Raw genomic sequence first — 26,939 nt, 5'->3', positions numbered from 1 at the left:
CTACTTCCGCCTTCAGACTTACTACGTCATTAATCGACGAGTAAGAATGTGAGTGCGGCGGGACAGGAGTCAACATCAAGAGGGAACCGACCACAACTCCTACCGGACGGCAACCGCCTCGTCCACACGTTTAACCCGGTAACGGAGCACTCCGACTCGGCTTGAGCAGCACACCTTAACCGAGGGGGACCCCCCCCAAAAGCTTGGACGGTCGAACTTCAGGTGAGTGAGGCCGACGAAGAAAAAAGTCAAGAGGGAAAAAACGGGAGGTGGTCGGTCGCTCGGTGAGTTCACTTGTCTAGGGACGACGCGTTTTGGGGTGTCTTTTTAAAACCTTTTTCGGGCTTGGAGACGAAATAAAGTCGGTTAACTTGACTGAAAACGGCTCTAATTGGTAGTTATAGTGTTAATTATCGCGGAGGTCGTTTGTTTATCATTTTTCAATTTGGTGTGGATTTGCAGTGGCGTAAACTTGGTAAACACAAATTTAACTGACGTCCGTTAATTAGTTATCTATGGAGTACTGGTGTCAAACTCGCGGCACGGGGGGCCAATTTCGGTCCGCCACATCGGTTTGTGTGGCCCGTCAAAGTCAATTCTGTACTTCCATGTTTTTACGCTTATATTTAATTAATACATTACTGAGAATATTTACAACCGTTTTTCCATTAAAATATTTTTTAACAATTGATAATTTAGTTCCTTATGTTTTTTTTATTTTTGTTCAAAGGATGTTTTTCCCTTGGTCTATTTTTTTAAAATCCTTTTTGTATGAAAGTATTTTTTTTTTTTTAAACATTTAAAAAATATTTTTTTTCCTATTTTTTTAAATTTAATATGTTTTTATATTTTTTCCCTATTTTGTTTTTAAATTAAATTAAACTACACTGAAATTACAACAAAGTGGAATACAGGATATGGTGTTAAGCACTAAAATAAATAATTAGACTGTTTCAATTTGCCTTTTTTGCAGTTTGCAGTGGATTTTTGGGAATGTTTTCGACATCTCCAGGCGCCATCGGCGAACCAGCAGTCAAAGAAGATGGCGTAGTGATACGATCAGCTGAGGTCTGCAATAGTCTCATAGCGCCTTTACTCGCACTTTTTTTCTTTTTTTGTATCTGCATTTAACACTATGACCTATTGTTTTGGTCCAAAGTACGTGGGCTCGTTTCCGGTTGCCGACAGTTGCTTGGACGACCAGATTGAGCAACTGCACCAGAACCTGAAGACCCTGAAAGTAAGTCATTTTCAAACTTTTTCCCCTCATGGTTGAAAGTGTTTCACTATTTCGGTGCAAAACATGAAGGACATGATTGGCTTTTGCGAGCCGCAAAAAAAAATCATGCAATGGTGCACATATTTACTCACATAGGCCACATTTAAGTCAAAAATTGTCCAAAGTGGACGGGGTGCCCAATCAGTATGCACTAAATTCAAGATTCTGTAGATGTCGCTGTATGACGCTGACAGCTTGACTGTCTGGGTACATTGCTTGCTGATGCATTATATTTATATACAGGAAACCCTCAAATATCGAGGTTAATGTAGACCAAGGGTGTCATACTCCGATTGGTTCGCGGGCCGCTTTAACGTCAACTCGATTTCATGTGGGCCGGACCATTTTAGATATAATATTTAGATTTTTTTTTTTATAAATGGATTAAATGAACTGGATTAAAGGCCCTGAATATTTAGTTTTTTATAGATCTAAAACAATGTTTATTTTAGCTTTTTAAAATATATTTTTAGATTTTACTAAATGATTTTTTAACTAAAAACACAGAAAAAATGGATTAAAAAATGACAATTATTGATTTAAAAGGGCGAAAATCAGGAAATTTAATATACATCTATACTCTTCATTTTAATTTGATCCTAAAACAGAAAGTTGGCACTCATGATTTACTTTCTCGGGCCGCACAAATGATGCGGCGGGCCAGATTTGGCCCTCCGGGCCGCCACTTTGAGACGTACACAATTTGATATGATCAAAAAACCTATAAAATACAGGGAAAACCTACAAGTTGCCAGGTATGCTCTATTCTCCATCAGGCATGCAAGAAAAAACGACCCGTACTCCTGAAGTTCTCCGTCAAAGGTGTAAAAATGTACAACGAGGACGAAACGGTACGGATGTCTCGTCTTTGGCGCCTTGTGCGACCGCAATAAACATTTGCTCAATCCAACGCCACTTCCGTCCGTCCTGCAGACCCTCCTGATGGCCCACGCCCTGCGCCGAGTATCGCTGTCGACCGCCCGGCCCAGCGTGGCCCAGTTCGCCTTCGTCTCGCACAACCCGGGCCGCACCGACGCCCAGCTGTACTGCCACGTTTTCCGGGCCAGACACGCCAGAGCCGTAAAGCGACCAATCCCACTCGACGGGCTTTCCTCGTTGAAAAACCGACCTCCCTGAGTCTTTTTTTCGTCATTGTTTTTTTAGGCGCAGTTCCTGAACCTCCTGCTGTGCCGCTGTTTCCAGCTGTCTTACCTGGAGAAGCACCCGGAGGAAGCCCAGGAGGTTTCTTCGGGCTCCGCCCCCCGGCGTAACCCGTCGCTTCTCAACCACGGTTTCCCGCTCAGTGTTAGCGCCCTGGTGTCCTTTAGAAGAGCTCCCTTTCGGGGGTTGATCTTCGGGTCTAAGGTGGTCCATCTGAGCGTTTTTTTTAGCGTTGCGCCTATACTTGGTCGGAAGGGGCCCCGATACGACGCTGCGCAATATGCTAACTGACATTTGTTTTCAATGTTAGCGCCTATACTTTAAATCAGTGGTCCCCAAATTATTCATTTAAACATTCAATAAAACTTGGAAGCTATTCTGTGTATATTTTATTTTCTCCCAAAATTGGTGTAGTTTCTGCGTCAGGGGCCCTAAAAATGTTATCGGTGCAACAGTTAACGTGTTTTTCTTGATCTGTAGAAACAACAATGTCATTTTCTCCAGAAAAACGACAAGCCTTTTGAAGAGCAGAGAATTGGCAGCGGCCAAGATGAAGTCTTCTCCTCGTCCTCCCCGTCCCTGGTGCGCAAAAAAGCCATCCGCAACAAAGAGCTGCGCTCGGGCGCCTACCGCTCCTTCACGTTCACGCCGCTCAAGCAGCGCCACGTCCAGGAGCGCCTCAGCGCATCTCAAGGTGGGCCCGCTGTTCAAAAGGCGCTCTCCAGGTTCAGGGACTTGATTAGGTAACGCCCTCGCTTCTCGCTCCTTCGTCGGGGAGTTCACAAGGCGATGTTTATTGAAGAGGTTTTTTCCCTGGGCTGCCACGGGTGCTGCCGTTTGCGTCTCCAACGAGCTGGGACTCGTTTGGATTTGTTCTTGGCGGAATATTTTCTCTTGACTTCTCACGCCCATGTTCTTAAGGCATTTTTTCATTTCAATATTTACCCGCTTAACATTTCACAAATGTACATAAAACATTGCAGGAATACATAAGTACAGTAATGCCTTGAGATATGAGCTTAATGTGTTCCGGGACCGAGCTCGTATGTCAATTTACTCGTTTCTCAAATCAACGTTTCCCATAGAAATGAAGTAAATACAAATTAATTTGTTCCGGGACCGAGCTTGTATGTCGATTTACTCGTATCTCAAATCAATGTTTCCCATAGAAATGAACTAAATACAAATTAATTCGTTCCAGGACCGAGCTTGTATGTCGATTTACTCGTATCTCAAATCAACGTTTTTCATAGAAATGAACTAAATATAAATTAATTCTTTCAGGACCGAGCTCGTATGTCGATTTGCTCGTATCTCAAATCAATCTTTTCCATAGAAATGAACTAAATACAAATTAATTCGTTCCCACCCTCTGAAAAAACACTAAAAACAGGATATTACAATGGAAAAACATTTTTATTGGTTCAAATTCACCACCTACTCACAAAGTAACAAATAGCTATCTAGTGGTTATGATATTCAGTACTAAAATGAGACATTACACAGTACAGACAGGAGAGACTTGACGGACTCGCTTGTAACATAACATAAACTTGAAATTTAACTTAAATGAACTTAGATTCCTATACACACACTTAAAAATAAGTTTTAATCTTAGGTTACACTAAATTTAAGCCTTGTGCAATAACCGAGGCAAAGATGTTCATGTGTTCCACCGCGGCTTTCAGGGCGGAACTTCCTGGTTCTCCAGGAGTCAAAATCGAGTGTTCGTTTTGTCTAGTTATTTTATTTATGGTGCGTACATTCTATTTTGATTATCGAACCAGCCACAACTGGCTCAGATACTTGCTTTGTTTTTAAGTCCATTTAGAATCGGCTGGCTTTTTCATAGATTATCGACTCGGTCACGCTATATCCAGTAAAAAATGCAACCGGTATGCCCAGGGCTCGTAGATATCTTTGCACGAGGGAGATGCGGCGAGAAAGACTGCGTTGTTATCATAAGCAGCCACTCGCGGCCACCACGCTGTCTTTTATGCTCTCAATTTTTTTTTGTATCTCAAGGCAAATATTTGCTCGGAATTTTCCTCGTATCTCGAATTTCTCGTATGTTGGGGAACTCGTATGTCAAGGTATTACTGCACTGAAAAAGTGTATTGACACAAAATAATAAATGCAGGATTTTTTTTTAAATAGAAAATTGCCTACCATTGACACTTTAGTCTTGTTTCATTAATCCTTGTTTTCTATATTTTTTTTAATGAATAAAATGTTAATACAGGATCCTTTGTCACAAAGTAGAAAAGGAACACGAAAAGACGACGGCAAGACGATCCCGGGCACCGAGTTTGGCCGAAACCGAGGAAGCGCTGGCTCAGGCGGTTTGGTGTTGGGATGGTATCGCCACGTGAGTACTATACACATTCACTTCAGTCTTTTTGCATTATTAGCGACATAAAATGCTGAGCAGAATCTCCATAGTACGGAGAGTCCGGCCGGGTTTCATTACCATGGCAAAGCCCTGGCGTTCTGACTCCGGCTCGTGTGGGGAAAAAAAGCCAAGCAATAAAAGCATTTTTTCCTCACAGAGGCAGCAACGTGCTAACAAAAGATTGACTGGAGCACTGATTTTTTTTTCTCTCCCAGGGACAGCAGCTATTCCCTCCTGGCCGATGACGTTTTGGGCTCCTACCTCCTATGCCCGCACCCCAAGAAACCCAAAAGTGGCTCCCTCATCATTCGTTTTCCAACCGGCCCCGTCACCCTCCTCATCGAAAACACACTGAAAGGAAATTTTCTTTTGGAGGTAAGTAGCCAATCCTGTGACTTTATTCCCAACTTCTCGCGGTGCCTGTGTGTGAAGGGTTCTGTCCAATCGGATTCCAGCCCGAGTTACCCGTGTCGATATATTTTGGCCAGAATCTGGACAATAATAGAAAAAAAGGTTTTTATATTTTAGACCCTCTGCCTGAATATACATTGAATTGAAAACAAAATATAGAAAATTTAATTATGGACAGGCCTAAAAAAATGACAAACCAAAACACTATATAAAAATAAGATTTAAAACAAAATACTTCATAACCCAATTGTGAAAATACACAATACAAATTTAATAATGACTGAAATATATGTATAATATTTATAAAAAACATTAATCCATTTTTTCCTTTATAGTTTCTTATTTTTACTAGTAGAATTTGGTATCATTACGATTTTTTTCAAAATTTGGGATTTTCTCCTTTTTAGCTGAATTGTTCTACTTACCGTATTTATTTAAGTATAATGCGCACCCATAATTTGTAACTAAAAATTGGTGTACATTTTTTTCCCTGGGCGGACTCGTTTCCCTGGAGCAACATTTTTTATTTTTTTTTTATTTCCCCATTATTACCCTTTAACCTTGCCGGAGGCTATTTAGACAGGGCTGGCTTTTGCAAAAGAAAGTAGATTATCTGGCGGACAAAGACAGGTTTTATGTCTCACATTATACATAATGGCTGCAAAGGAAATTTTTCACCAGCAGAGGGCAGTGTTTCACCAGGATTCGTGTATAACGCGCACCCGAACTTCGCTTCCGTTTTATGGTACAATATTTTGTGCGTTATACTCGAATAAATACATGTTTTTTATGTAAATGTAAACATTTTTTTCCCAATGCAGTAGCCACATTTTCATGTCAAAACTAAGATGCTGTAAATTTGCTCTGTGCATTTGGCAGAAAACCAAAGCCGAATTCAGTTCCCTGGCAGAGCTGATCGAACATTTCACGGAGACCCAAGATGGCCTCCCGTGCCGGCTCAGCTGCGCCCGGGTCAACCACTGCTACGAGTGGGAGGAGGAAGACGCCACGGCGCCCCAGGAGCGGCGCAAAAGCCCGACTAAAAGTAGAATGCAGAGGATAGTCAAAGGAATAGGAGTCAAATTTGGCCACTAGAAACCGTCCACCGTCGCCATTTTGTTTTGTTTTGTTTTTTTGCATGTCAATGTTCACTAAATCACATTTCAAATGTACTAAAACTCAATGCACATTTTTATTTACCTTCTTGGCACTTCAAGTATCTCTTAATGTATATAGGTTCTTTTGTCTAAACCTGTTTGTTTTTTTATTTGCTGCTTTTATTTTTTTGTATGTTTTTTATGGAGTTCTATAGTGTTTTTATGCAGTATTTGCGCAATCTTTACGAGGTCAAGCGCTTGTGTCGTTTAATCTGTTAACACTGGTTCTCTCTCCATTTTCACGTTGGAAATAAATGGGGATTTTTTTTGGTCAAATCTTGGTGGAATATTACGGTTTTGGCAAAAACCATAGCGTTTTTGAGGGAATTTTTGGAACCTTTCTAATTTGAAACGCTTAAAGCACCCAGGCTGGGTGAATATTAACAAGATGGCTGGTAGCTCTCAGCAAGATGGCCGATAGCCCTGAGCAAGATGGCTAACAAGTGAGAGTTAGCCGTTGCTATGCAACCACAAAAGCACTGCGGCGCATGAACCCGTATGGCAAAGAGACGCACTACTACGGTGACACGCAAGAAGCAGACAACAATTTATACTTAAGCTCCCTTTTTAATTTTTTTCCTTTACTGGCGACCTTCTAAATTTCTTCACAATTTCCGCAGACTCATGCTATACCTGCAAAGCGTCAAGTCTTTAAGCTAATTGGCAGCCATTCTTGGGCAAAGGTATGTTGACCAACATTATAAACTCTGTTTTTGATAAAGAAAAAAAAGTTTGTAATATACTTTTAATCTAATTGCAGTGCAGGGTTGCATGTTTCTCAGTCTAGTTGTATTTTACTATTTAGATTTTTAAATGTATGTATTTGTTGATGTTTTTTTTTTATGTATATTTATTGATTTATTCACTGCGAGTCCAGATGTTTGTATAGCATTCACAGAAGTAGAATGTGTTTTTGTAGTTAGTTAAATAAGAATATCGTATATTAAAAGCATCCATTGGTGATGCCCAATTGATTTTTGACTGAATGTGAGTTTTCCATCCTTCCAGTTGGTTGAGATGGGGTCCGAGTCTGTGAAAGTGGTGGTCCGGTGCAGGCCCCTGAGTGACAAAGAGGAAGCTTTAGGTTCCAAGATGGTCCTCAGCATGGACCTCCAGCTTTGTCAGTGTTTCATCGAGAAACCCGCTTCGGGCCACGAGCCGTCCAAGCAGTTCACCTTTGACGGGACTTATTTCACCCAACAAACCACAGAGCAGATGTACAACGAAAGTGCCTATCCTTTAGTTGAGGTAGCATTTTTTTATCTCCAAATTGTACTTGCAATGACACTAAAAGACTGATTGTTGGTTTCCACTCGTAGACAAATAGACAGTAATAACTTTTTTCTTTACGGAAAAAATTGCTTATGTGAGCACATGTTTTTTGGGAAGTATACTTGTAAAACAATTCTCATTGGTCAGGCCAAGATTTTCCAAAGTGGATTGTCGCCCCTTAAAACCAATCTCACGTTATTCTCATTTAACGTAACAATGTGCTATATGCTTATTTTACAGGGGGTCATAGAAGGATACAACGGAACGATATTTGCTTACGGCCAAACGGGTAGCGGCAAGTCCTTCACCATGCAGGGGGTGTCGGAGCCCCCCACCCAGAAGGGGGTCATCCCACGAGCTTTTGAGCACATCTTTGAGAGCATTCAGGTATCTTGAGCAGCATGTACACTTCACTCAAACATTAATTCCTTTTCTGAGGTGGTTATCCTCAAAAGGAGGGTGATGGAGCCTATCCCAGGTAACTACAGGGGACTCCCTAAATCAGGGGTGTCAGACTCGGGTTGGTTCGCGGGCCGCGTTAATGTCAACTCGATTTCATGTGGGCCGGACCATTTTAGAAATAATATTTAGATTTTTTTTTTAATAAATGGATTAAAAGAACTGGATTAAAGCCCTGAATATTCAGTTTTTGATTGATCTAAAACAGTGTTTATTTTAGCTTTTTTTAAAATATATTTTTAGATTTTACAAAATGATTTTTGAACTAAAAACACAGAAAAAATGGATTAAAAAATGACAATTATTGATTTAAAAGGGGAAAAATCAGGAAATTTAATATACATCTATACTCTTCATTTTAATTTGATCCTAAAACAGAAAGTCGGCACTCATGATTTACTTTCCTGGGCCACACAAAATGATGCGCCGGGCCAGATTTGGCCCCCGGGCCACCACTTTGACGCATGTGCCCTAAATCGTTGTCCAGCCAATCGCAGGGCTCAAGGAGACAAAGGACAACCAATCATAGCTAGGGGCAATTTTGAGTGTTCAACCACCTAGCTTAGCATGAATGTTTTTGGATAACGGAGGGAACTTCACACTTTGAGGTCCCACCTGGGATCGAACCCTCGACCCCAGAACTGCGAGACCGGCACGCTATTTCTATGTCTGCGTTCCAGTGTGCGGAAAATACCAAGTTCCTGGTGAGGGTCTCCTATCTGGAGATCTACAACGAGGAAATACGAGACCTCTTGGGCAACAACACCAAGCAGAGATTGGAGGTTGGTGGCGTTTTACATTAAGGAACATTAGAAAGTCGCCGGCTAAAATCTTGAACCGCTACTACTGCTATCTCCTTACATTGCGTGACAACACAGTTCGTTACCGTGGCGACGAGGGCGTTACTCAATCTCCTTTTTGCTCCTAGCTGAAAGAGCACCCGGAGCGCGGGGTGTACGCCCGGGACCTGTCGATGCACACGGTTCACGGCGTGTCCGGGTGCGAGGTGGTGATGGAGCGCGGCTGGCGGAATCGCGCCGTGGCCGCCACGCTGATGAACAAGGACTCGTCTCGCTCGCACTCCATCTTCAGCATCCACCTGGAGATGTGCCGCACAGGTCAGGGAGAAAGCATATTGTCTGCATATACAGTAATACCCTGAGATACGAGCTTAATGTGTTCCAGGACCGAGCTCGTATGGCGATTTACTTGTATCTCAGATCAACTTTTCCCATAAAAATTAACTAAATACAAATGAATTTGTTCCTGTCCACTGAAAAAACGCCCAAAACAGGATATTACAATGGAAAAACATCTTTTTATTGGTTCTAATTGACCATCTACTAACAGGGTAACAAATAATTATCTAGTGGTTACAGTGGCGGTCCGTGCATTTTCTCGTAGCGCCTTCAACGGCTAAAATCCACTTCCTAGCAGCATTTACTGATTAAATACAAATACTGGAGCTTTTCAGACATTACAACCGGGCCGGGGAGGTGATTTTCCCGGGGAAAGACGGCAATGAACGTCGATATGTCCATACGTGAAACGGCAAAAATTGCACTAAAATGGAATAAAATCCACTTCCTAGCAGCATTTAGTGATTAAATACAAACACTGGAGCTTAAATACAAACACTGGAGCTTTTCAGATATCAGAACCGGGCCCACAATTGAAATATTATTTAGGAATATAGCCATATTTTACTCACCAAAAATCATTTTTAACTGTACACAATATCCATTCTCCTTTCTTTCTTCCTTATTTTCTATTGCCATCGAAACTAATGCTAAAAGTTGAGCCTGTCCGGTCGTATTTCTGGCATATATAATATCGATTGTCATCATAGGCAGGTGTAATGAAGGGTAGTGCGAAGGCACCTTCAAAAACTGTCCTTAAGCCTATTTGTCCGTACTTTGTGGGACCGTAAGCGTCTGCCAGAGGGCAGCAGCTGGAACAGATTGTGACCAGGGTGGTATGGGTCCCCGATGCTGTTCCTGGCTATGCTTGGGTATCGAGAGCTGGCAATGTTTTCCAGTGAGGGCAGAGAGCAGCCGACGATCTTCTGGGCAGTGTTAAAAAACACGGAAAAATCTGCACTTTTTGCAGATGCATCGGGGCGGGATCACCTCCGTGCCGGGAAGCTGAACCTGGTGGACCTGGCGGGAAGCGAGCGGCAGTCCAAAACGGGCGCCACGGGCGAGCGCCTGCGCGAGGCCAGCAAGATCAACCTCTCTCTCTCGGCCCTGGGCAACGTCATCTCGGCCCTGGCGGACGGACGCTCCAGACACGTCCCCTACCGGGACTCCAAGCTCACCCGTCTCCTGCGGGACTCCCTGGGCGGCAACACGCGCACCCTGATGGTGGCCTGCCTCTCGCCGTCCGGCGCCGACTACGAGGAGACTCTCAGCACGCTGCGCTACGCCAACCGTGCCAAAAGCATCCAGAATCGGCCACGCGTCAACGAGGACCCCAAGGACGCGCTTCTGCGCCAGTACCGGGAGGAGATCGAAAAACTGCGGGGCCTCCTCTCGGCCCCCGCCGCGCCTCTTTTGGGTGATGCCGCCTTGACCACGGGGGGAAATCTTGCAGCCCAACGCCGAGAAGAGCTTTCTGGCTCTGTCGACGGCGAGAAGGAGAAGCTTCGAAAGGTAGCTAGAGCACGTGTCAAAGTGGTGGCCCGGGGGCCAAATCTGGCCCGCCTTATCATTTTGTGTGGCCCGGGAAAGTAAATCATGAGTGCCGACTTTCTGTTTTAGGATCAAATTCAAATGAAGAGGATAGATGTATATTAAATTTCCTGAATTTCCCCCTTCTAAATCAATAATTGTCATTTTTTAATCCATTTTTTCTGTGTTTTTAGTTCAAAAATCATTTTGTAAAATATAAAAATATATTTAAATAAAGCTAAAATAAACATTGTTTTAGATCTATAAAAAAAACTGAATATTCAGGGATTTTAATTCAGACCTTTTAATCCATTTAAAAAAAATCTAATTATTATATTTAAAATGGTCCGGCCCACATGAAATGGAGTTGACGTTAACGTGGCCCGCGAACCAACCCGAGTCTGACACCCTTGCGCTAGAAGATTCCCACACTGGAGCTTCTTCACCGCTTTGGTCTTTCAGGACTACGAGGAGAGGCTGGCCAGGCTGCAGGCCGACTACAACGCTGAACGAGAGTCCAAAACCATGTTGGAGGAGGACATGGCGGCCTTGCGCGCGTCTTACCACGCCGAACTGTCGTCTTTGGAGAAGGTCAAATCCAGCAGTGGGAGCTCCAAACCAAACAATGGTGAGATAGAACAGTGTCAAACACTTGCATTGGTTCATTCATCTGGGCCAATTCATTTCTTTATTTATCCGTTAACACAAGTGAGCTCCGGTGGTCCGCCGACAGAAAACGACGCCGACGTCTCCTTGAGCAGTCAAAACGATGAAAACGGTTCTCTAATTCACCTACGCAAATTGAGGCACTCCACGACGCCGCGCGATGCTCCCCAAATCCAGACAAATCCAGATGAAGTCCCCGAAGAGCCATCTGGAGTCGGCACAAACGCCGACACGGAGCAGAAAGAAGCCCTGAAAAGGTTGGTGGCTTTTAATAGATACAAAATCTCTTTCATAATACAATAATGCCTTGAGATACAAGCTTAATCCGGTCCGGGATGGAGCTTGTATGTCAATTTACTCGTATCTCAAACCAAATGTTCCCATAGAAATGAACTAAATACAAATTAATCCGTTCCCATCGTCTTCTGTAGTGTAAAACGCCGGTCTTTACTAAGCTACCAAATATGGATTTTTGTATCCAAACTCCCAAAATACATGAAAAAAGGCTGCAGAAGCTGGAGCAGGAGATGGTCGGCGGCGAACAGGCCCGCAACCAAGAACTGAAGCAGCGGCAACGGCAGAGGAGGGAGCTGGCCGACCGGAGGAAGGCTCAGCTGGTCAAAGCTTTGGCGGTGGACGGCGACCAAAGCGACCACGTCTTGTTCAGCGTCTACGACTCCATTCAGGAGGAGCTCCACGCCAAAGGACATATGCTGCTCAAAGTCCAGGGAAAGGTCGCTCAAACCAAAATACCACACGTTTTTTAATACATTCCTATTCCGGACCACTTATCGTCACAACAGTCAGGGAATAGAGGGTGCTGGAGGCAAGCCCAGCCGACAACGGGCAGCAGCGGGGTATTCCCTGCTCTCACACACACACCGATGGATAATTTAGCATACAATTAGCCTAGCATGCATATTTTTGGGGGATGTGGGAGGAAACCGGAGTACCCAGAGAAATCCCACGCAGGCCCGGGAGAACATGGTAACCCCACAAAGGAAGAGGCCCACGTGCTAACCACTGCGACACTAATGTGTCAAAGTGGCGGCCCGGGGGCCAAATCTGGCCCGCCGCATCATTTTGTGTGGCCCAAGAAAGTCAATCATGAGTGTCGACTTTCTGTTTTAGGATCAAATTAAAATGAAGAGTATAGATGTATATTAAATTTCCTGATTTTCCCCCTTTTAAATCAATAATTGTCATTTTTTTAATCCATTTTTTCTGTGTTTTTAGTTCAAAAATCATTTTGTAAAATCTAAATATATATATAAAAAAAGCTAAAATAAACGTTGTTTTAGATCTATAAAAAAACTGAATATTCAGGGCTTTTAATCCAGTTCTTTTAATCCATTTATATAAAAAAAAAAATCTACATATTATATCTAAAATGGTCCGGCCCATGTGAAATCGAGTTGACATCAACGCGGCCCGCAAACCAACCCGAGTCTAACACCCCTGCTCTAATGGGATGTTCTTACTGTATATATACAATTGAACCTCCTTCCTAAAGATGGCTGGGATGAATGAGAAATTTCTATTTCTATTCAAAAACACGTCTTAAAAATAAATGAAATAAGCACCCATTTTCTTTCCAAACAACTGCCACGATTAGAAGGGCTCTCCCTTTTGTGCTTCAGCTAAAAGCAGCCAAACTGGAGATCCGCGACCTGCAGGGCGAGTTCGAGGAGGAAAGAAAGGACTACCTGTGCAGCATCCGGCGCCTGGAGCGCGAGGGCCAGCTGCTGCACGGCCTCCTGGAGCGCGCCGTCTCGCTGGTTCGCCGCGACTGCAACTACAGCAGCCTGGAACGCCTGAAACGGGAGGCGGCCTGGGACGAGGAGAGCGCCACCTGGAGCCTTCCCGACGTGACGCTCCAGAGAACAATGCTACCTTCAGGTGAGCGCTGCCACAGCCATTGAAAAAGTTATTGAAAAAAATTGAGATCAATGAAGCACAAATGCAAAATGAAGGTCATCCTTCTCACTTCCAATGGATTGGACGTCCGTTAGTGATAAACTGATATGAATGTCCCCCAATTTGACCCATTGCTGGCGTCTTCTTCCCTCAGCTGTGACTTCGAAGCAGTCCCCGCCCAGAGGTCCGATTCCCAATTCCCAAGCGTCACCGGTTAGTTGATTTATTCATTTGATTTTGTTAATGTTCTCCTGCTCTCACATTGAAATTTCCCGAATACGGGATGAATAAAGTTATCCAATCCAATCCAATAGCTGTCAACCTCGGCCAATTGCTCCCCTTTTTAATGATTGCAATTCCCCTTATTAAGTGATTAAAAAAAAACCAGCACATATTTACTCACATAGGGCGCAGTTAAGTCTAAAGTTTTCACCAAATTGGACGGGGTGCCCAATCAGTCGGTGCACTAAATTCAAGATTCTGTTGATGTCACTGTATGACGCTGACAGTTTGACCGTCTGGGCACATTCCTTGCTGACGCGTTATATTTATATAATGTAATCCCTCGAATATCACGGTTAATGTAGACCAAACATGGCCGTGATAATTGAAAAATTAGGGACACCCCTATTATAACTTTTTTTTTTTTGTTCAGTGCTGTGTTCTAGTAGCAAAAGTGGTGTCCGCTTATGAGTGAGTATAAGCATGGGTTTTCACATTTTTATGAAGTAAAAAAAAACATTAAAAAAACTTTTTTTTAAATTAATAGTGGGGAAAAATCGTAAACTAGTGCATTCGCGTTAAGGGAAGACACGATAATCGAGGGATTACTGTGGTGAAAAGGGCAGAAGTACACAATTTGAAATTATTTAAAAAACGTGTAAAATACGAGAAAATGTATAAGTTGACAGGTATGCTCTCTGGTCCCAAAAACTCGCCAGGTAGAGGAAGACCGATACAAGGAGGTGCTGGAGCGCAGCGACAGCGAGAACATCGCCAACGCCTACTTCAAAGCCAAGAGGCCCGGCCGGCTCCTCGGGGCCGAAACGGCGGCAGGATGCGGTGAGATTGACGCCACGTGTTTCTGGGGTGCCGTTTGGCTTTTTTTAGATTCAAAATTTAGACGTAAGAATGAGATTTTTGACATTTTGATTTGAGATTTAGTCATTGAATTGGTAAGGCGCAGCTTTCCAAACGGCGCCCCGCCGACCACGTTGACCATATTTGCAATGAACCCATAGTCGTGATGCGTTCCGTTGGGTAGACGGACACTCTCCGTCCAGCTCCGACGGGTCGCCCCACTTTGACGTCAACGCCAGCCTGCCACGCCCCTTCCGCTTGGAGTCTTTGACCGTGGCAGCGTCCCGGGGGAAAGCCAAGGGGAAAAAAAAGAAATCGCCTTTATAATACAGGCAAGTGATAGCCGGATTCTCAAAACCTGTGTGATGAGATTAAAACTCATCAGTTTGATGGAGAAAAAAAAGCCTTACTAAACATGGTCTTTTTTTTAATTTTTATTTTATTTTTAAGAAAAATGCCTCACTATACATGGTCATTTTTTGAAAAAAATAAAAGCCATACCATCATCCATGGTCTACATTTTTTTAATCTTTTAAAAAATATATATATTTTTTAAAAAGCCTTACTTAAACATGGTTTTTTAAATTTTATTTTTAAGAAAAATGCCTCACTAAACATGGTCATTTTTTGAAAAAAATAAAAGCCATACCATCATCCATGGTCTACATTTTTTTTAATCTTTTTAAAAGAAAAAAGAAAAAAAGCCATACTATGCATGGTCTTTTTTAACGAAAAATTGCCTTATTATACAAATTAGAGCTAAGACCTTTAGCCCGAACCCGACCCAAAATTGGCTGCGATTGGCTGGCCGCCAATTCAGGGGTGTCCCCTGCCTCTGGCCCGAAGTCAGCTGGGATATGCTCCAGCACCCCCAGCGGGCCGGGTCGGGTCGTATTTTTCTCGGCCCGATTTTACCCCATGATGGTCATTTTTTAAACAAAAATCGTACTATCCGTACTATTAGTCTACCCTTTTCTTCCCGTCCACAAGAGGGCGCTCAATTGCCCCGAAGCTTGATGAGCGAGTGCACTTCTTTTCTTTTTGACCACAAGAGAGCGCCCAGTTGCCCTGAAGCTTGATGAGCGCATGCACTTCCTGCCTGGGCAGCTCACTTCAGGAAGAAGAAGTAATGGCGACGCTTAAGGGCTCCGAGAGCCACTTTGCAGCGGCAAAACAAAGACTTTGCAAAAGTAATATCGTCTTCAAGTTGACCGAGAGTCAGATCACAGGGCAGACTTTCAGTCGTGGCACGCAGGTAAGCGACACGATGTGCGGTTGGAGCAAAAAAAGACGTAGCGAACTTGCTCGCTTCGAACCAGGGATTTGCGTTCTGGAGCGATGCCGGAAAAGCAAGGCGCTATCGAGCGGCCGTGATTGGCAAACCTTCGTCCTTCGCCTGTAAATTGTACAACCGCATGCGACATTTGGGTCGTTTTCTGACGGGGAAAGTCAAACGAGTCGTTAGCTTTCTTCTCTTTTTGCTGCTCGAGCACAAATGTTGGCGTTATCTATTGTTGTTAGCCTACATTAGCTTAGCATGAGTAACAAGGAGTGTTCACAAGACTGGCGTTCGTTCTCGTTATGGCTCTCGGTTTTGGTTTTAGTAAACCTTCTGCCGCCGGGAGGATTCCGGAACGAGAACGACCCCAAGGCTAACATAGTCAATTCGGTTTCACATTGTTGCAATCGATTATCACACAATCAGTCGGCTAACTAGCTTAGCCGCCTGAATGGCTTCAGATGATTACGTAATGTTAAGCGACCACTGTAAGAACAGTTGCCATAAAAGGACACGCGGACAACAGCTGTTTTTCCACTACTTTAACTCCAACGAGTTCTTTATAACTTCTTATTAAAACATGACTGACGGGAATCGTTTGTTTGTTTCAGTTAAAAAACACGTTTAAACCCATCTATCACGAGGGCATGTCATCACACTTCATTAGGTACACCTGGCCTACCAAGAATGTTTGGTCACATTTCAGTTGAGACAAATTGACTATTTTTCACGAGGTTTCTTTCTGCCTCATGGCTAAAATGTCCCCAATCATTTTTTTTTTAGTTTAACCAGGGATGTTGCCCTTTTGGGTTCTCATGTTAAATGCATACCGGTCAATCGCAACCCTTATTAATGATTTCAATTCTCCTTATTAACTGATAATAGACTGTACAAATGCAACGCGCCACATATTTACTCGCATAAGGCACATTTAAGTCTAAAAATTTGAACCAATCAGTTTGTGTGCCCTTTTTATGCACTAAATTCAAGATTCTGTATGATGCCGACAGCTTGACTGTGTACATTGTTTACGTCCGCGCTATATTTAGATAGTGAAAATGGTGGAAGTGACTCACATCATGTTTCAAAGCATGACAACATAAGCAATTTACGATGACGGTACGTTTGCTACCTGTCACCGAGACGATCCGGATTAGAGACAAAATGGCGACAACGTTAAAAAAACCCGTACCCTTAAAAAAAAGTTTTTCCCCATACAAGAGTTGTTATACTGGGTACACAATTTGAAATAAAATACGGGAAAAGGTATAAGTTGACAGGTATGTAAATGTCATGCTGTATGATGCTGACAGCTTGACTGTCTGTGTACATTGCTTACTGACGCGCTATATTTAGATAGTGAAAATGGCGGAAGTGACTCACATCATGTTTCAAAGCATGACAACATAAGCAATTTACGATGACTGTACGTTTCCTACCTGTCACCGAGACGATCCGGATTAGAGCCAAAATGGCGACAACGTTAAAAAACCTGTACCTTTAAAAAAAACATGTTTTTCCCCGTACAAAAGTTGTTATACTGGGTTCACAATTTGAAATAAAATATGTGAAAAACGTATAAGCTGACAGGTATGTAAATGTCATGCCTACCTGTGGTTTAATTGGCCGTATTTGCCTCTGATTTAGCTCCCGGGGGGTCTTCTCCAGGAGAGGGACACACGGGCAAAATGGCAAGGCATACCTTCATTGCTCCAGAAGCTTTACGAGAGCAGTCATCCCAACAGCGACCTTTCCAGTGCCCATGGCCTCCTTAAGGTAACGACGCCACAATTTGGTACATGACGAATTACTGTCAAGGTATTCATGGCGCCATCTTTTGACCAGGTGTTATCATCCCAACTTTCCATGGAGGCCATGTCTTTTGTCACAGAGGACAGAAAGACCGCTCAGGAATCCACTTTCCCCAACACGCACACCTTTGACCTCTTCGGCGGAGTACACGTAAGGGTCACGCGGGTCGCCCGTACGACCAAAATATTGAAGTGTGGACGCTTAATACTGAATGCTTTTCTTTGTAGCTGCTCGTAGAGATTTTGATGAGACCCACGCTAACTATGCAGAAGAAAAAGCCCAAAAGTAAGCATATATTTTATTGATTGATTTGATAAGGGACAGCACATATTAATGAACATATTTACATGATGTTATTTCTAATACAACTTGTGTCTGGACAGTGAATGATGATTTGGTCAAAGACTGCCTTAGTGTACTCTACAATTGTTGCATCTGTGTAAGTATTTCCCGTTTTTTTGTGTTATTTAACTACAGTGGTAGTCAAATTCATGGACCCCTAATCTTGACTCTTTTTTTTGTAGACGGAGGGCGTGACAAGAGTTCTGGCCGCTCGGGACGACTTTGTTCTATTTCTTTTTACGCTGATGACCAACAAGAAGACGTTCCTTCAGACTGCAACTCTAATTGAAGACATCCTTGGAGTCAAGAAGGTAAAGTTTTTCAGTGGCATGAGTACTGAAAAAGGTATTCTCAAGACTACTAGGTCCTGATTTATCATCCCGTGTTTACAGTAATACCTTAAGATACGAGCTTAATGCGTTCTGGGACCGAGCTCGTATGTTGATTTATCTGAAATCAACTTCCTATAGAAATGTACTAAATACAAATTAATTTCAATCTTACCTTACACTAAAGTTAATTTTGTTGACATTTTTTTACTTCTTCGGGCTTGCCTCTTTTTGCCTCGATTCCACCTTCCCTTTTAGCCAGAGTTTTTAAAAGGAACCCATCTTGGATTGTTTCCGTTTGTCTCCCCTTCAATATATTACGAAAATGACACACACAATAGTATAATGCACGACCACTTGCCAACTTTTCCGGGTGCTCCTCTCGTATTGGCGAGCCAGCTCCCTCACGCGTACACCACTCATATTTTTTGATTATTTCTTGCTTAATATTAATTGTCATCATAGGCCTTTTCTTTGCACTACCATTCATTGCACCTGCTGGCTTTGGACCCATTGTTTTCCCCTTCGTTCTGCACTGACTAACGCAAAAAATACGTTATAAAGGTATTACTGTACTCAAACAATATGGGATGCGCGTCTAATGGCCGTGTTGTCCATGACATATTTTTAAATCGTGTGTCAATGTTGGACGCCATCCCGCAATTTCACTTACGCCATCTTTTTCTTTTGGTAGGAGATGATCCATTTAGAGAGCGTCCCTAATCTGTCTGGCCTGGTTCAGAGTTTCGACCAGCAACAGTTGGCCAATTTCTGCCGCATCCTGTCCGTCACCATTTCCGAACCGGACTTGTGCAATGATGACAAGCACACCCTGTTGGCCAAAAATGCCCAGCAAAAACGCACCTCCAGTCCCTCGCGGGCAGAAGTCAATCAAGGTGGGTTGTCCTGGCTACGTTTTAGATTTAATATGGCTCGCACATAATTGGACAATATTAACATTTGCGTGGCAATCATTTTTATCTGTAAAATATTCTAGTTTTATATTATACTGTGTTTTTTAAAAATTCTTTTGCGTACTTTTTTTAGTTAGTGAATGAATGATAAATAAATGTAGAAAAAAAAACCTAACATTTCGATTATTAAAAACAAAACAAAAATCCCTTTAATTAATTTTGTACTATTTAATAGTAAAATATTTATATAAATAATAGAACATATTTTTTCAATGGATGAAACTAATTAATAAAAAGGTCAAACTAAATGTTTAAAAACTGAAATAATTTTTAAGAGTACTCAAGTCGTTACCTGCCATTAACAAGGATAGAAATTCAATTAAACTGGGATGATGGATACTTATATTTCATGAATTTATCATTATGATTTTTTTTCATAAGTGAAAGAGATCACTTAACATTTTTTTAGTCTTAAAAATTAAACATTTGAAAAATATAAGAATATTTGCTTTTTCAAAAATTGTTTTCTTGATATAATTTCCAGAATAATTAATTCAGTACACCTTTTTCCTGGGCTGTTTTTGTTTTCATTCAAAAATTCATGAAACTCATCTTTAAAGAGAAGAAATGCAAAAAGAAAAATTTGCTGTGAATACAAGGGTGAAAGTGCCCTTTTATTTTGAGCAAGGTTCATAGAGATTTGACCTCTGTCCACAGTCACCTTGCTTAACATCCCCGGATTTATCGAGCGTCTCTGCAAACTGGCCACCCGCAAAGTTTCCGAGGCCACCGGGGCCAACTTCCTGCAGGAGCTGGAGGAGTGGTACACGTGGCTGGACAACGCTCTGGTGCTGGACGCCCTCATGCAAATGGCCACGGAGGAGGCGGAACAGAGCAGCACAGGTAAGAAAGACCATGGCTCCGTTTTGCGCCGGCGTGAGACCCCCCCAACTGAAAACATTGTCACTTTCTTCTCTCCAGAATCGTCCGATGAAAGCTCTCTGGCCACCAGCCCGCTGCGGCATCGCCTGCCCCCTTCCATGAAGATTGTCCACGAGATTATGTACAAGGTGGAGGTGCTCTACGTGCTGTGTGTGCTTCTCATGGGCAGACAAAGGAACCAGGTTTGAATCCGATTGAATGCTTTTATTGTCATTATACAAGTAGAATTAGATTTAAAGGTTTGGTCACGTAGCACACAAATAATAACAACAGACAGACAAATAAATAGTCTATAAATAAATAGGTAGTCCAAGTGAGATCAGCAGAGCAGAGTGGCCTTGTTCCGTCGGAAGTCCAGGATGAGTTCCATGGTTTTGAACTCCTAGATAATCAATATAGTATATAGTAATGATGAATAAAGAATCCATAAATAGCAATAGATAAATAAGTGGTCAAACTAAAAAATAAGTACCGTATTTATTTGAATGTAACGCGCAAAATGTTGTACCAAAAAACTGAAGCAAAGTTCGGGTGCGCATTATACAAGAATCTCGGCAAAACACTGCCCTCCACCAATGATGTAAAAACCTGCCTCTGTCCGCCAGGTGGCGCGAGAGCCCGGTTTATTGGCCGGTGCTCACACTTAGTAAAAAGAACTCAAGAAGAATGAAATTAATTGTTGGGTGAATCTGACCTTGAAAAATGTTAAACATTATGAAGATGAATTACACTTTAGGGATTTCAAATTGTAAATTCCATTTGAAAATTGTGTTCATACCGGTAGTTTGTTTTACCAGGTTTCCACACCATATATTACGAATGAATGTTTTGTCATGGCCACGTGTTTAGCATTTGCTAATTACCAGTACCCATGCAATCTTTTTTGTGAACTGAGGAAAAAAATGTATATCAATTTTTATTCACAAATTATGGGTGCGCGTTATACTCGAATAAATTCAGTAGTATAAGTAGTAGTAATAAGTCTTGGTTAGGTTTGGAATTTCTCTGCTTGAAGGCATAATTGATGAAGATAAAGGAGACTAATCCATGTGTTTTTGTTTTGTTTCCCCCTTAACAGGTTCACAGAATGCTTGCAGAATTCCGTCTCATCCCGGGTCTTAATAACCTTTTTGACAAGCTCATCTGGAGGAAATTCACCGTCTCAAACCACGTGGTGCACGGCCAGAATGAGAACTGCGACTGTAGCCCGGTATGGACTTGCAAAACCTGAACGTGGACCGAAACACAACCAAAAAAAAAACTGGTTCAGTTTTCAGTCGTCAGACTGTTTTGTCAAATTTAGTTTTCTGTCCAAAAGTTTCATTTCCGGGCAACCCTAATAAAATGTTCTCCTTGTACTGCAGGAAATCTCTTTCAAAATCCAGTTTTTGCGACTTCTCCAGAGTTTCAGCGACCACCACGAGTAAGTTGTCCTCTAGTTTTGACCCGGCTTCGTCTGGTCTTGGCTTTTCTGTTACTTTCCTTGGTGTTCGGGTCATTTTTGACTCCTGTCTGAGGTTCTAAGCACGGATACTTTGTCTCAGGAACAAGTACCTCCTCCTGAACAGCCAGGAACTGAACGAACTGAGCGCCATATCCATGAAGGCCAACATCCCCGAGGTGGAGGCCCTGGTCAACACGGACCGAAGTCTAGTCTGCGACGGCAAAAAGGGTCTCCTCACACGACTCCTCACCGTCATGAAGAGGGAACCTCCAGACTCCTCATTCAGGTCTGAAGATTGTTCGGTTTCCGCTTTGTCAATTTCCTCCTTGCTAAAATTTGACCTTTGGCCTCCAGGTTTTGGCAGGCCAGGGCGGTGGAAAGTTTTCTGAGAGGCACCACCTCCTACGCAGACCAAATGTTCCTCCTGAAGAGAGGACTACTGGAGGTGACTTGTCTATTTGTGCTTGTCAAATTACAAGATGAATGTGACTTTTATTTTTTTAAACCGATCGCTTCATTTTCTGGCCACGACAGCATATCCTGTTCTGCATCATAGACAGCGGTTGCACGTCCAGAGACGTCTTGCAGAGCTACTTCGATCTGCTCGGAGAGCTCATGAAATTTAACATCGACGCCTTCAAAAGGTTCAACAAATACGTCAACACGCCGGAGAAGGTGCGTTATTGCAATGACCGGTCGCGGCGTCGATGTTGACTAATTGTAAATTCTCTCCTTTGCAGTTTCAGACGTTCCTTACGCAGATCAACAGTTCTTTGGTGGACTCCAACATGTTGGTGCGATGCATCGTGCTGTCCTTGGATAGATTTCAGAGCCAAACGGAGGATGTTAAAGGTAAGTTTAGCAGATGGCCTCAAATCTCTCTTTTTTCCAATCCAAAATTTGATATACGAATGGTTGCTATGATCAAAATGATTAGACATTGCTGTTGAAATGTAAATATTCAAAACAAGCCCTACCAGTTTAAAATAATTGAATGTCGTCCACTGTCAATGGTATGCAATAAGTGAAATATGAAAACAAAAAATCAACTTTACAGTATATAGTTTTTTTTAATCATTTTAATTTGACTACTTTACACCCAATGCATGTCCACCAAAGTGGACAAGTCATTCTGAAGGTAATGTTTTTGTTTTGTGAATCCCGCAATGGTCACCTTCCCTATAAAGGGTTTTGAAAGGACACAAATTGTAGTTTGACATTCGCTGAAATTATTATTATTATTTTTTTTAATGCAGATATCTGTTGTAATAGCAGAGCCGCCCACTTCTCCGGAATTTCCTGACAACCTCTCTCAACTCAAAAATTGTTACTTCAATTTTCTTTGAAGCAACCATTTCAGTAAAGTACCAAATTTCCAATTTAAATGCCTGGAAATTAACACCAATCGATTTTTTTAAAATACATTTTATATAAATTTTGCGTGAATCGAATTCACTACGGAAAAGGGACAAAGGTACAGACGCTCCCAACACAACTTGAATCGTTCGACCGTCAGTACCATTTATAAACATAAAGATCGAGCAGCAGGACGCAAATATTGAACGTTGCACAAAGGTTGCAAATCAATTGAATGATGCCATACAGTGCTACCGCATCATTTATGATGAAAAAAAGAAAACTGCAATCGTCATTAGATAGCTTCTTTCGGCCAGTTTCTAGTAAATCTCTCTCTCTCTCTCTAATGTATGTATACAGTACTGTATGTATTCTCTCCATTTTATTAATTTTTTTTTTCAGTACAAACCAATGCGTGTTACTTATACAAGCCTTAAACATACAAATGCACTTATATAAACCTTCAATTTACTTATATAGGCCTTAAACATAAATTATAATACAAAATATAGCACTGAGCAACTTACGAACAAATTCAACTTATGAACAATCGCTCGGAACCTAACTCGTTCGTAAGTAGGGGAGCGTCTGTACTCCTGAAATGGGGGTCGACGGAGGTAATAGGGTTGTGACCATCTCTTTTGTTCCTCAATAGTGGTGGAGGTGCTTTCCGAGTGCTGCCTGCTGTCTTACATGGCCCGAATGGAAAACCGACTGGCCTTCCTTTTCCGACTAGTCAACATAATCAACGTGCAGACACTCACGCAGGTCCGAACGCCGAGTTGACTTCCAGCCCGCCGTTCCTCACTCACTGACCTCTCGTCCTCGTCCCTCAGGAGAACGTGAGCTGTCTGAACACCAGTTTGGTCATCCTCATGCTGGCCCGCCGGAAGGCCAAACTGCCCTTTTACCTGAACGCCTTGCGCGAGAAAGAGTACGCGGAAAAGTACCCCGGCTGTCTGCTCAACAACTTTCGCAACCTCCTGCGCTTCTGGCAGTGTCACTACCTCAACAAGGACAAAGACAGCACCTGCCTGGAGAATGTGAGTCAAACTAAGTCATTTATCCGTAACACTATATCAAAAGAGCCAGCAAAAGGTGTGCATTGTTTCGTGAACGCGGATCTTGAAACTCCCTCGAAAGCTACGAGGCCGTGTCGGTACAGTTCTTGAGAACAGATTTGGGTCGCAAAGACCAAAGGTGCATAAAAATTGAAAATTAGCGACCTGGTCTACGTACGCTTTCAAATGTGTGCGTTCTCAAATTCAAAGTTGGGGGTTTATTGTGACACATTTTCAAACACCCTTCATTTATTGTGTATGAACTTCATTGAATAATATGAGTTTAAACTGGGGTTTTATGATAACATTAGCTTTTGAGTTTTAATCCTTTTTACATCGATTAAACACATTTTGGTGACATCTGACTATAAAACTTTAAATAGATTGTGGAGTTCTAAAATTATTTTATGAAACCTTTTTTTAACACCCTTACATTTTTACTCAATGTAAACAAAATTCATTTTAAACAGTGCAGCAAACAGCAATTTCCTTTTTTTTTTTTTTTTTTTTTGGGTCATGTTATTGGTATTTTTGTCACTTTTTCATGTTCCACAAGTCCATAAATTATGGGGTGACAACACTCACCCCTAGTATTTTCTAGTATCTCTGAAATATTTCTACATGACTGGATTTTAAAGTATGCAGTGGAGCCGCCAAAGACCAAATTTTTCACAATTTCCTGCAAACCCCCTTGAGGCATTTTTTCCATCACATTCAAAAGAAGAACGACAAGCCCCATCAAGATGTAACAAGAAGAATTTTGACCACAAGTTAAGTAAATCAACCATACTATTTTTGGATTTTTTTCCTTTTTTCTTCTAAGATATATATATTTTTTAATTGCATTCCCTATTTTACCACTTAACGAGCTTAGCCATTCAGAATTTGTTACTATCCGTACAGTAGTTCCTCGTATACAGTAAATCCCTCCATTATCACGAATTCACTTTTTTGGTGATTTTTTTTATTTTTTCCTGCTATTTTTTTTTTGAAGGGAAAATCTTTTGAAAAATCATCACATGATATTTCTGAGATACAGTCCTCACTCCATTATCACAAATTCACTTAAGGATTTTTTTTCCTGCTATTAATTATTATTATTATTTAATTTCATAAAAATATGAAAATCCAAGCTGAAACTCGTAAGCAGAAGCCATTCTTGCTATTAGGACTCAGCACTTAACTTTATATTTATATATATATATTTATTTATATATATATATATTTTAACCCTACTTTGTGATTTTTCAATTTCCGTGGCCATGTTTGGTCTCCATTAACCGCAATATTCAAGGGATGACTGCAGTTAGTAGTAATTAGTTAATTTAAATAAATAAATGAATAAATATCCTTTATTTTTTTAAGCGGCTGATTTAATTTTAGGCGTTAAATTCTATTAAAAACAAGTAGTATTAACTTGCCAAGTTGTCTCTGTTGCAATGTTAGCTTTTTTTTAGTAATACAGCTACATTTAAAGCAACAAGATGACATTTCTTTCATGGCATTTTCCTCCAGAGCTCATGTATCCCCTTCAGCTACTGGAAGGAGACGGTCTCAGTCTTACTGGGCTCAGACAGGACTTCTCTGTGCGCCATAGCCAGCTACATCGACGAGCCCTTTATGGATCTGGACCGAGATCTGCTGGACGATTGAGTGCCAACGGGTGCGGCGCGCCCTCCGCGGAGGAGGGCTCGCGGGTGGCTTAACGCGGGCGCCCGAGGTCAATATGGACTCCCCGGAGCCGAGCCATCGAGGCGCCCCACACCCCGCCGGCTCACCCCGGCGGCAAAGTAAGAGGCCCCACCCCCGTATCGAGCCGACGCTATGACAATGTAATGGACCTTCGGAAATGACTCCTCCCACGTTGATTGTTTGCTTTAGTTGGATCAAAATAGAGCCTTTTTTTAAAAGACAAAAAAATCCAAAATATCATCTTTACAAAATGCTAAGATACGAAAGACTCGACAAAGCTACCCAGAACGCGCATCCAAAGGCCGCCCTGACGAGCTCTGCCCTTCAGTACACCCGCGTGGCCTCTAGGGGGAACGGAACGTCTTCATTTCCACTCTTTCTCCTCGTCTCCAGTCCTAGATAGCGACTGTTGATTGGTGCTTTTTTTTTGGCCAGACCAGCACATTTATTTTTCGCAGGGCTCTCTGTCTCAAAAACCTCCTTCCGTACTGTCGAGGCTTCCTATGCTTCACCTAGGGATTTATTTTATTTGAGTTTTTCTGGGGGGGGGGCTGTTGGTCATAACAATTGGTTTTAGCTCTGGATTAACTGTAGAATGAAAGACTGCACAGATCCATTGGTTTTAATTGTGTATCATAACGCCTTTTGTTGATTAAAGATTTTCTTTTTGTAACAGAATGTGTATGCTTGTTGTGAGAAATGCTTTGGGAAAAGAGAATAAACTATGCAGGCACCAGAGTTTAAATTGCCTTATTTTCCCCCCCACCATTTTGTGTTATCTGCTGCTTTTTTCACAAACTAAAATGACTGTCTGCTTCTTTTTTTGTATGTTTGCATTTTATTAATTTGCTGTTTGCTCGCGCACAAAAAAGCAAAATACGTAGAAATGAATGAGCTAACTCATTCGGTCCTTTTCAAAAAATATTAATTGTGCATTTTCATTGCAAAATTGAACATGTTTGAATGTAAAATGGCATTCCTGCAGTTGTCCTCTGAAGTGCAACCACAGTCAAATTGGGTTCTTCCTTTTAACCATAACAGGAAAGTCATGTCAGATCGCTACTTTCCATTCTTGAAATTGATCCTTTAATTTTTTTCTGGTTATTCCCATAATTTGTTGTGGTAGCACATCAGCCGCATAACTGATGTACAAAATAGGAATGATAGTTGTGATGCTGTTCAATATACTAATAATCATAATAACTAACCATGCTTGTCTAACCTTGGATTTCTCCCCTCATTAAGCAACTTGCACTGTGTTGTATGAATGTTTGCATCTTGTTTTAGTTTACACTGGTTGATTTA

At 41.9% G+C, this 26,939-nt stretch overlaps 3 protein-coding genes across 5 annotated transcripts; all 3 read left to right on the top strand.

Moving 5' to 3' along the window:
- Positions 1 to 30: 30 nt before the first annotated feature.
- On the top strand, positions 31 to 6,676 carry sh2d5 (SH2 domain containing 5). Its single transcript, XM_077603635.1, has 10 exons — positions 31 to 222; positions 974 to 1,068; positions 1,160 to 1,240; positions 2,056 to 2,130; positions 2,213 to 2,359; positions 2,444 to 2,644; positions 2,945 to 3,134; positions 4,703 to 4,808; positions 5,048 to 5,207; positions 6,123 to 6,676. The coding sequence occupies exons 2-10, from the start codon at positions 994 to 996 to the stop codon at positions 6,336 to 6,338; spliced, it is 1,251 nt and encodes a 416-aa protein (XP_077459761.1). The 5' UTR covers positions 31 to 222; positions 974 to 993; the 3' UTR covers positions 6,339 to 6,676.
- Positions 6,677 to 6,884: 208 nt separating this feature from the next.
- On the top strand, positions 6,885 to 14,907 carry kif17 (kinesin family member 17). 2 transcript variants are annotated; one of them, XM_077603633.1, is made up of 13 exons: positions 6,885 to 7,083; positions 7,409 to 7,648; positions 7,913 to 8,059; positions 8,812 to 8,913; positions 9,060 to 9,249; positions 10,241 to 10,782; positions 11,263 to 11,428; positions 11,510 to 11,723; positions 11,972 to 12,200; positions 13,107 to 13,365; positions 13,538 to 13,596; positions 14,325 to 14,445; positions 14,648 to 14,907. In XM_077603633.1, the coding sequence occupies exons 2-13, from the start codon at positions 7,418 to 7,420 to the stop codon at positions 14,788 to 14,790; spliced, it is 2,403 nt and encodes an 800-aa protein (XP_077459759.1). In that variant the 5' UTR covers positions 6,885 to 7,083; positions 7,409 to 7,417; the 3' UTR covers positions 14,791 to 14,907. The 2 variants fall into 2 exon arrangements, with proteins under 2 accessions (XP_077459759.1, XP_077459760.1); XM_077603634.1 differs by having other exon boundaries at positions 6,885 to 7,648; positions 11,534 to 11,723.
- A 635-nt stretch (positions 14,908 to 15,542) lies between these two features.
- Positions 15,543 to 26,372, top strand: trpc4apa (transient receptor potential cation channel, subfamily C, member 4 associated protein a). Of its 2 annotated transcripts, XM_077602419.1 has the most exons (18): positions 15,543 to 15,718; positions 17,390 to 17,518; positions 17,588 to 17,704; positions 17,782 to 17,839; positions 17,938 to 17,993; positions 18,079 to 18,207; positions 18,920 to 19,121; positions 19,857 to 20,042; positions 20,121 to 20,263; positions 21,160 to 21,291; positions 21,446 to 21,504; positions 21,626 to 21,811; positions 21,880 to 21,970; positions 22,060 to 22,200; positions 22,266 to 22,377; positions 23,537 to 23,649; positions 23,718 to 23,924; positions 25,458 to 26,372. In XM_077602419.1, exons 1-18 carry the CDS (start codon positions 15,593 to 15,595, stop codon positions 25,593 to 25,595), a joined length of 2,325 nt encoding a protein of 774 aa, XP_077458545.1. In that variant the 5' UTR covers positions 15,543 to 15,592; the 3' UTR covers positions 25,596 to 26,372. The 2 variants fall into 2 exon arrangements, with proteins under 2 accessions (XP_077458545.1, XP_077458544.1); XM_077602418.1 differs by having other exon boundaries at positions 19,857 to 20,263.
- The last annotated feature ends 567 nt before the right edge of the window (positions 26,373 to 26,939 follow it).

The sequence above is a fragment of the Stigmatopora argus genome, chromosome 6 (assembly GCF_051989625.1).
Source record: "Stigmatopora argus isolate UIUO_Sarg chromosome 6, RoL_Sarg_1.0, whole genome shotgun sequence".
NCBI classification, from domain to species: domain Eukaryota; kingdom Metazoa; phylum Chordata; class Actinopteri; order Syngnathiformes; family Syngnathidae; genus Stigmatopora; species Stigmatopora argus.
The sequence above is the reverse complement of the archived record's forward strand: the minus strand, read 5'-3'. Positions and strand labels throughout refer to the sequence as shown.

What these genes read in the sequence shown, in the direction of transcription:
- trpc4apa (XM_077602418.1), top strand. Translation starts at nt 15,593, where the DNA reads ATGGCGACGCTTAAGGGCTCCGAGAGCCACTTTGCAGCGGCAAAACAA. An exon ending in CTTTCAGTCGTGGCACGCAG is followed by an intron (nt 15,719 to 17,389) that starts GTAAGCGACACG and finishes CCTCTGATTTAG; the next exon opens with CTCCCGGGGGGTCTTCTCCA. An exon ending in AGTTTCAGCGACCACCACGA is followed by an intron (nt 21,505 to 21,625) that starts GTAAGTTGTCCT and finishes ACTTTGTCTCAG; the next exon opens with GAACAAGTACCTCCTCCTGA.
- kif17 (XM_077603633.1), top strand. Translation starts at nt 7,418, where the DNA reads ATGGGGTCCGAGTCTGTGAAAGTGGTGGTCCGGTGCAGGCCCCTGAGT. An exon ending in TGCTCAAAGTCCAGGGAAAG is followed by an intron (nt 12,201 to 13,106) that starts GTCGCTCAAACC and finishes TTTGTGCTTCAG; the next exon opens with CTAAAAGCAGCCAAACTGGA. An exon ending in CCAATTCCCAAGCGTCACCG is followed by an intron (nt 13,597 to 14,324) that starts GTTAGTTGATTT and finishes AAAACTCGCCAG; the next exon opens with GTAGAGGAAGACCGATACAA.
- sh2d5 (XM_077603635.1), top strand. Translation starts at nt 994, where the DNA reads ATGTTTTCGACATCTCCAGGCGCCATCGGCGAACCAGCAGTCAAAGAA. An exon ending in TAGTGATACGATCAGCTGAG is followed by an intron (nt 1,069 to 1,159) that starts GTCTGCAATAGT and finishes TTTGGTCCAAAG; the next exon opens with TACGTGGGCTCGTTTCCGGT. An exon ending in AGAACCTGAAGACCCTGAAA is followed by an intron (nt 1,241 to 2,055) that starts GTAAGTCATTTT and finishes ATTCTCCATCAG; the next exon opens with GCATGCAAGAAAAAACGACC.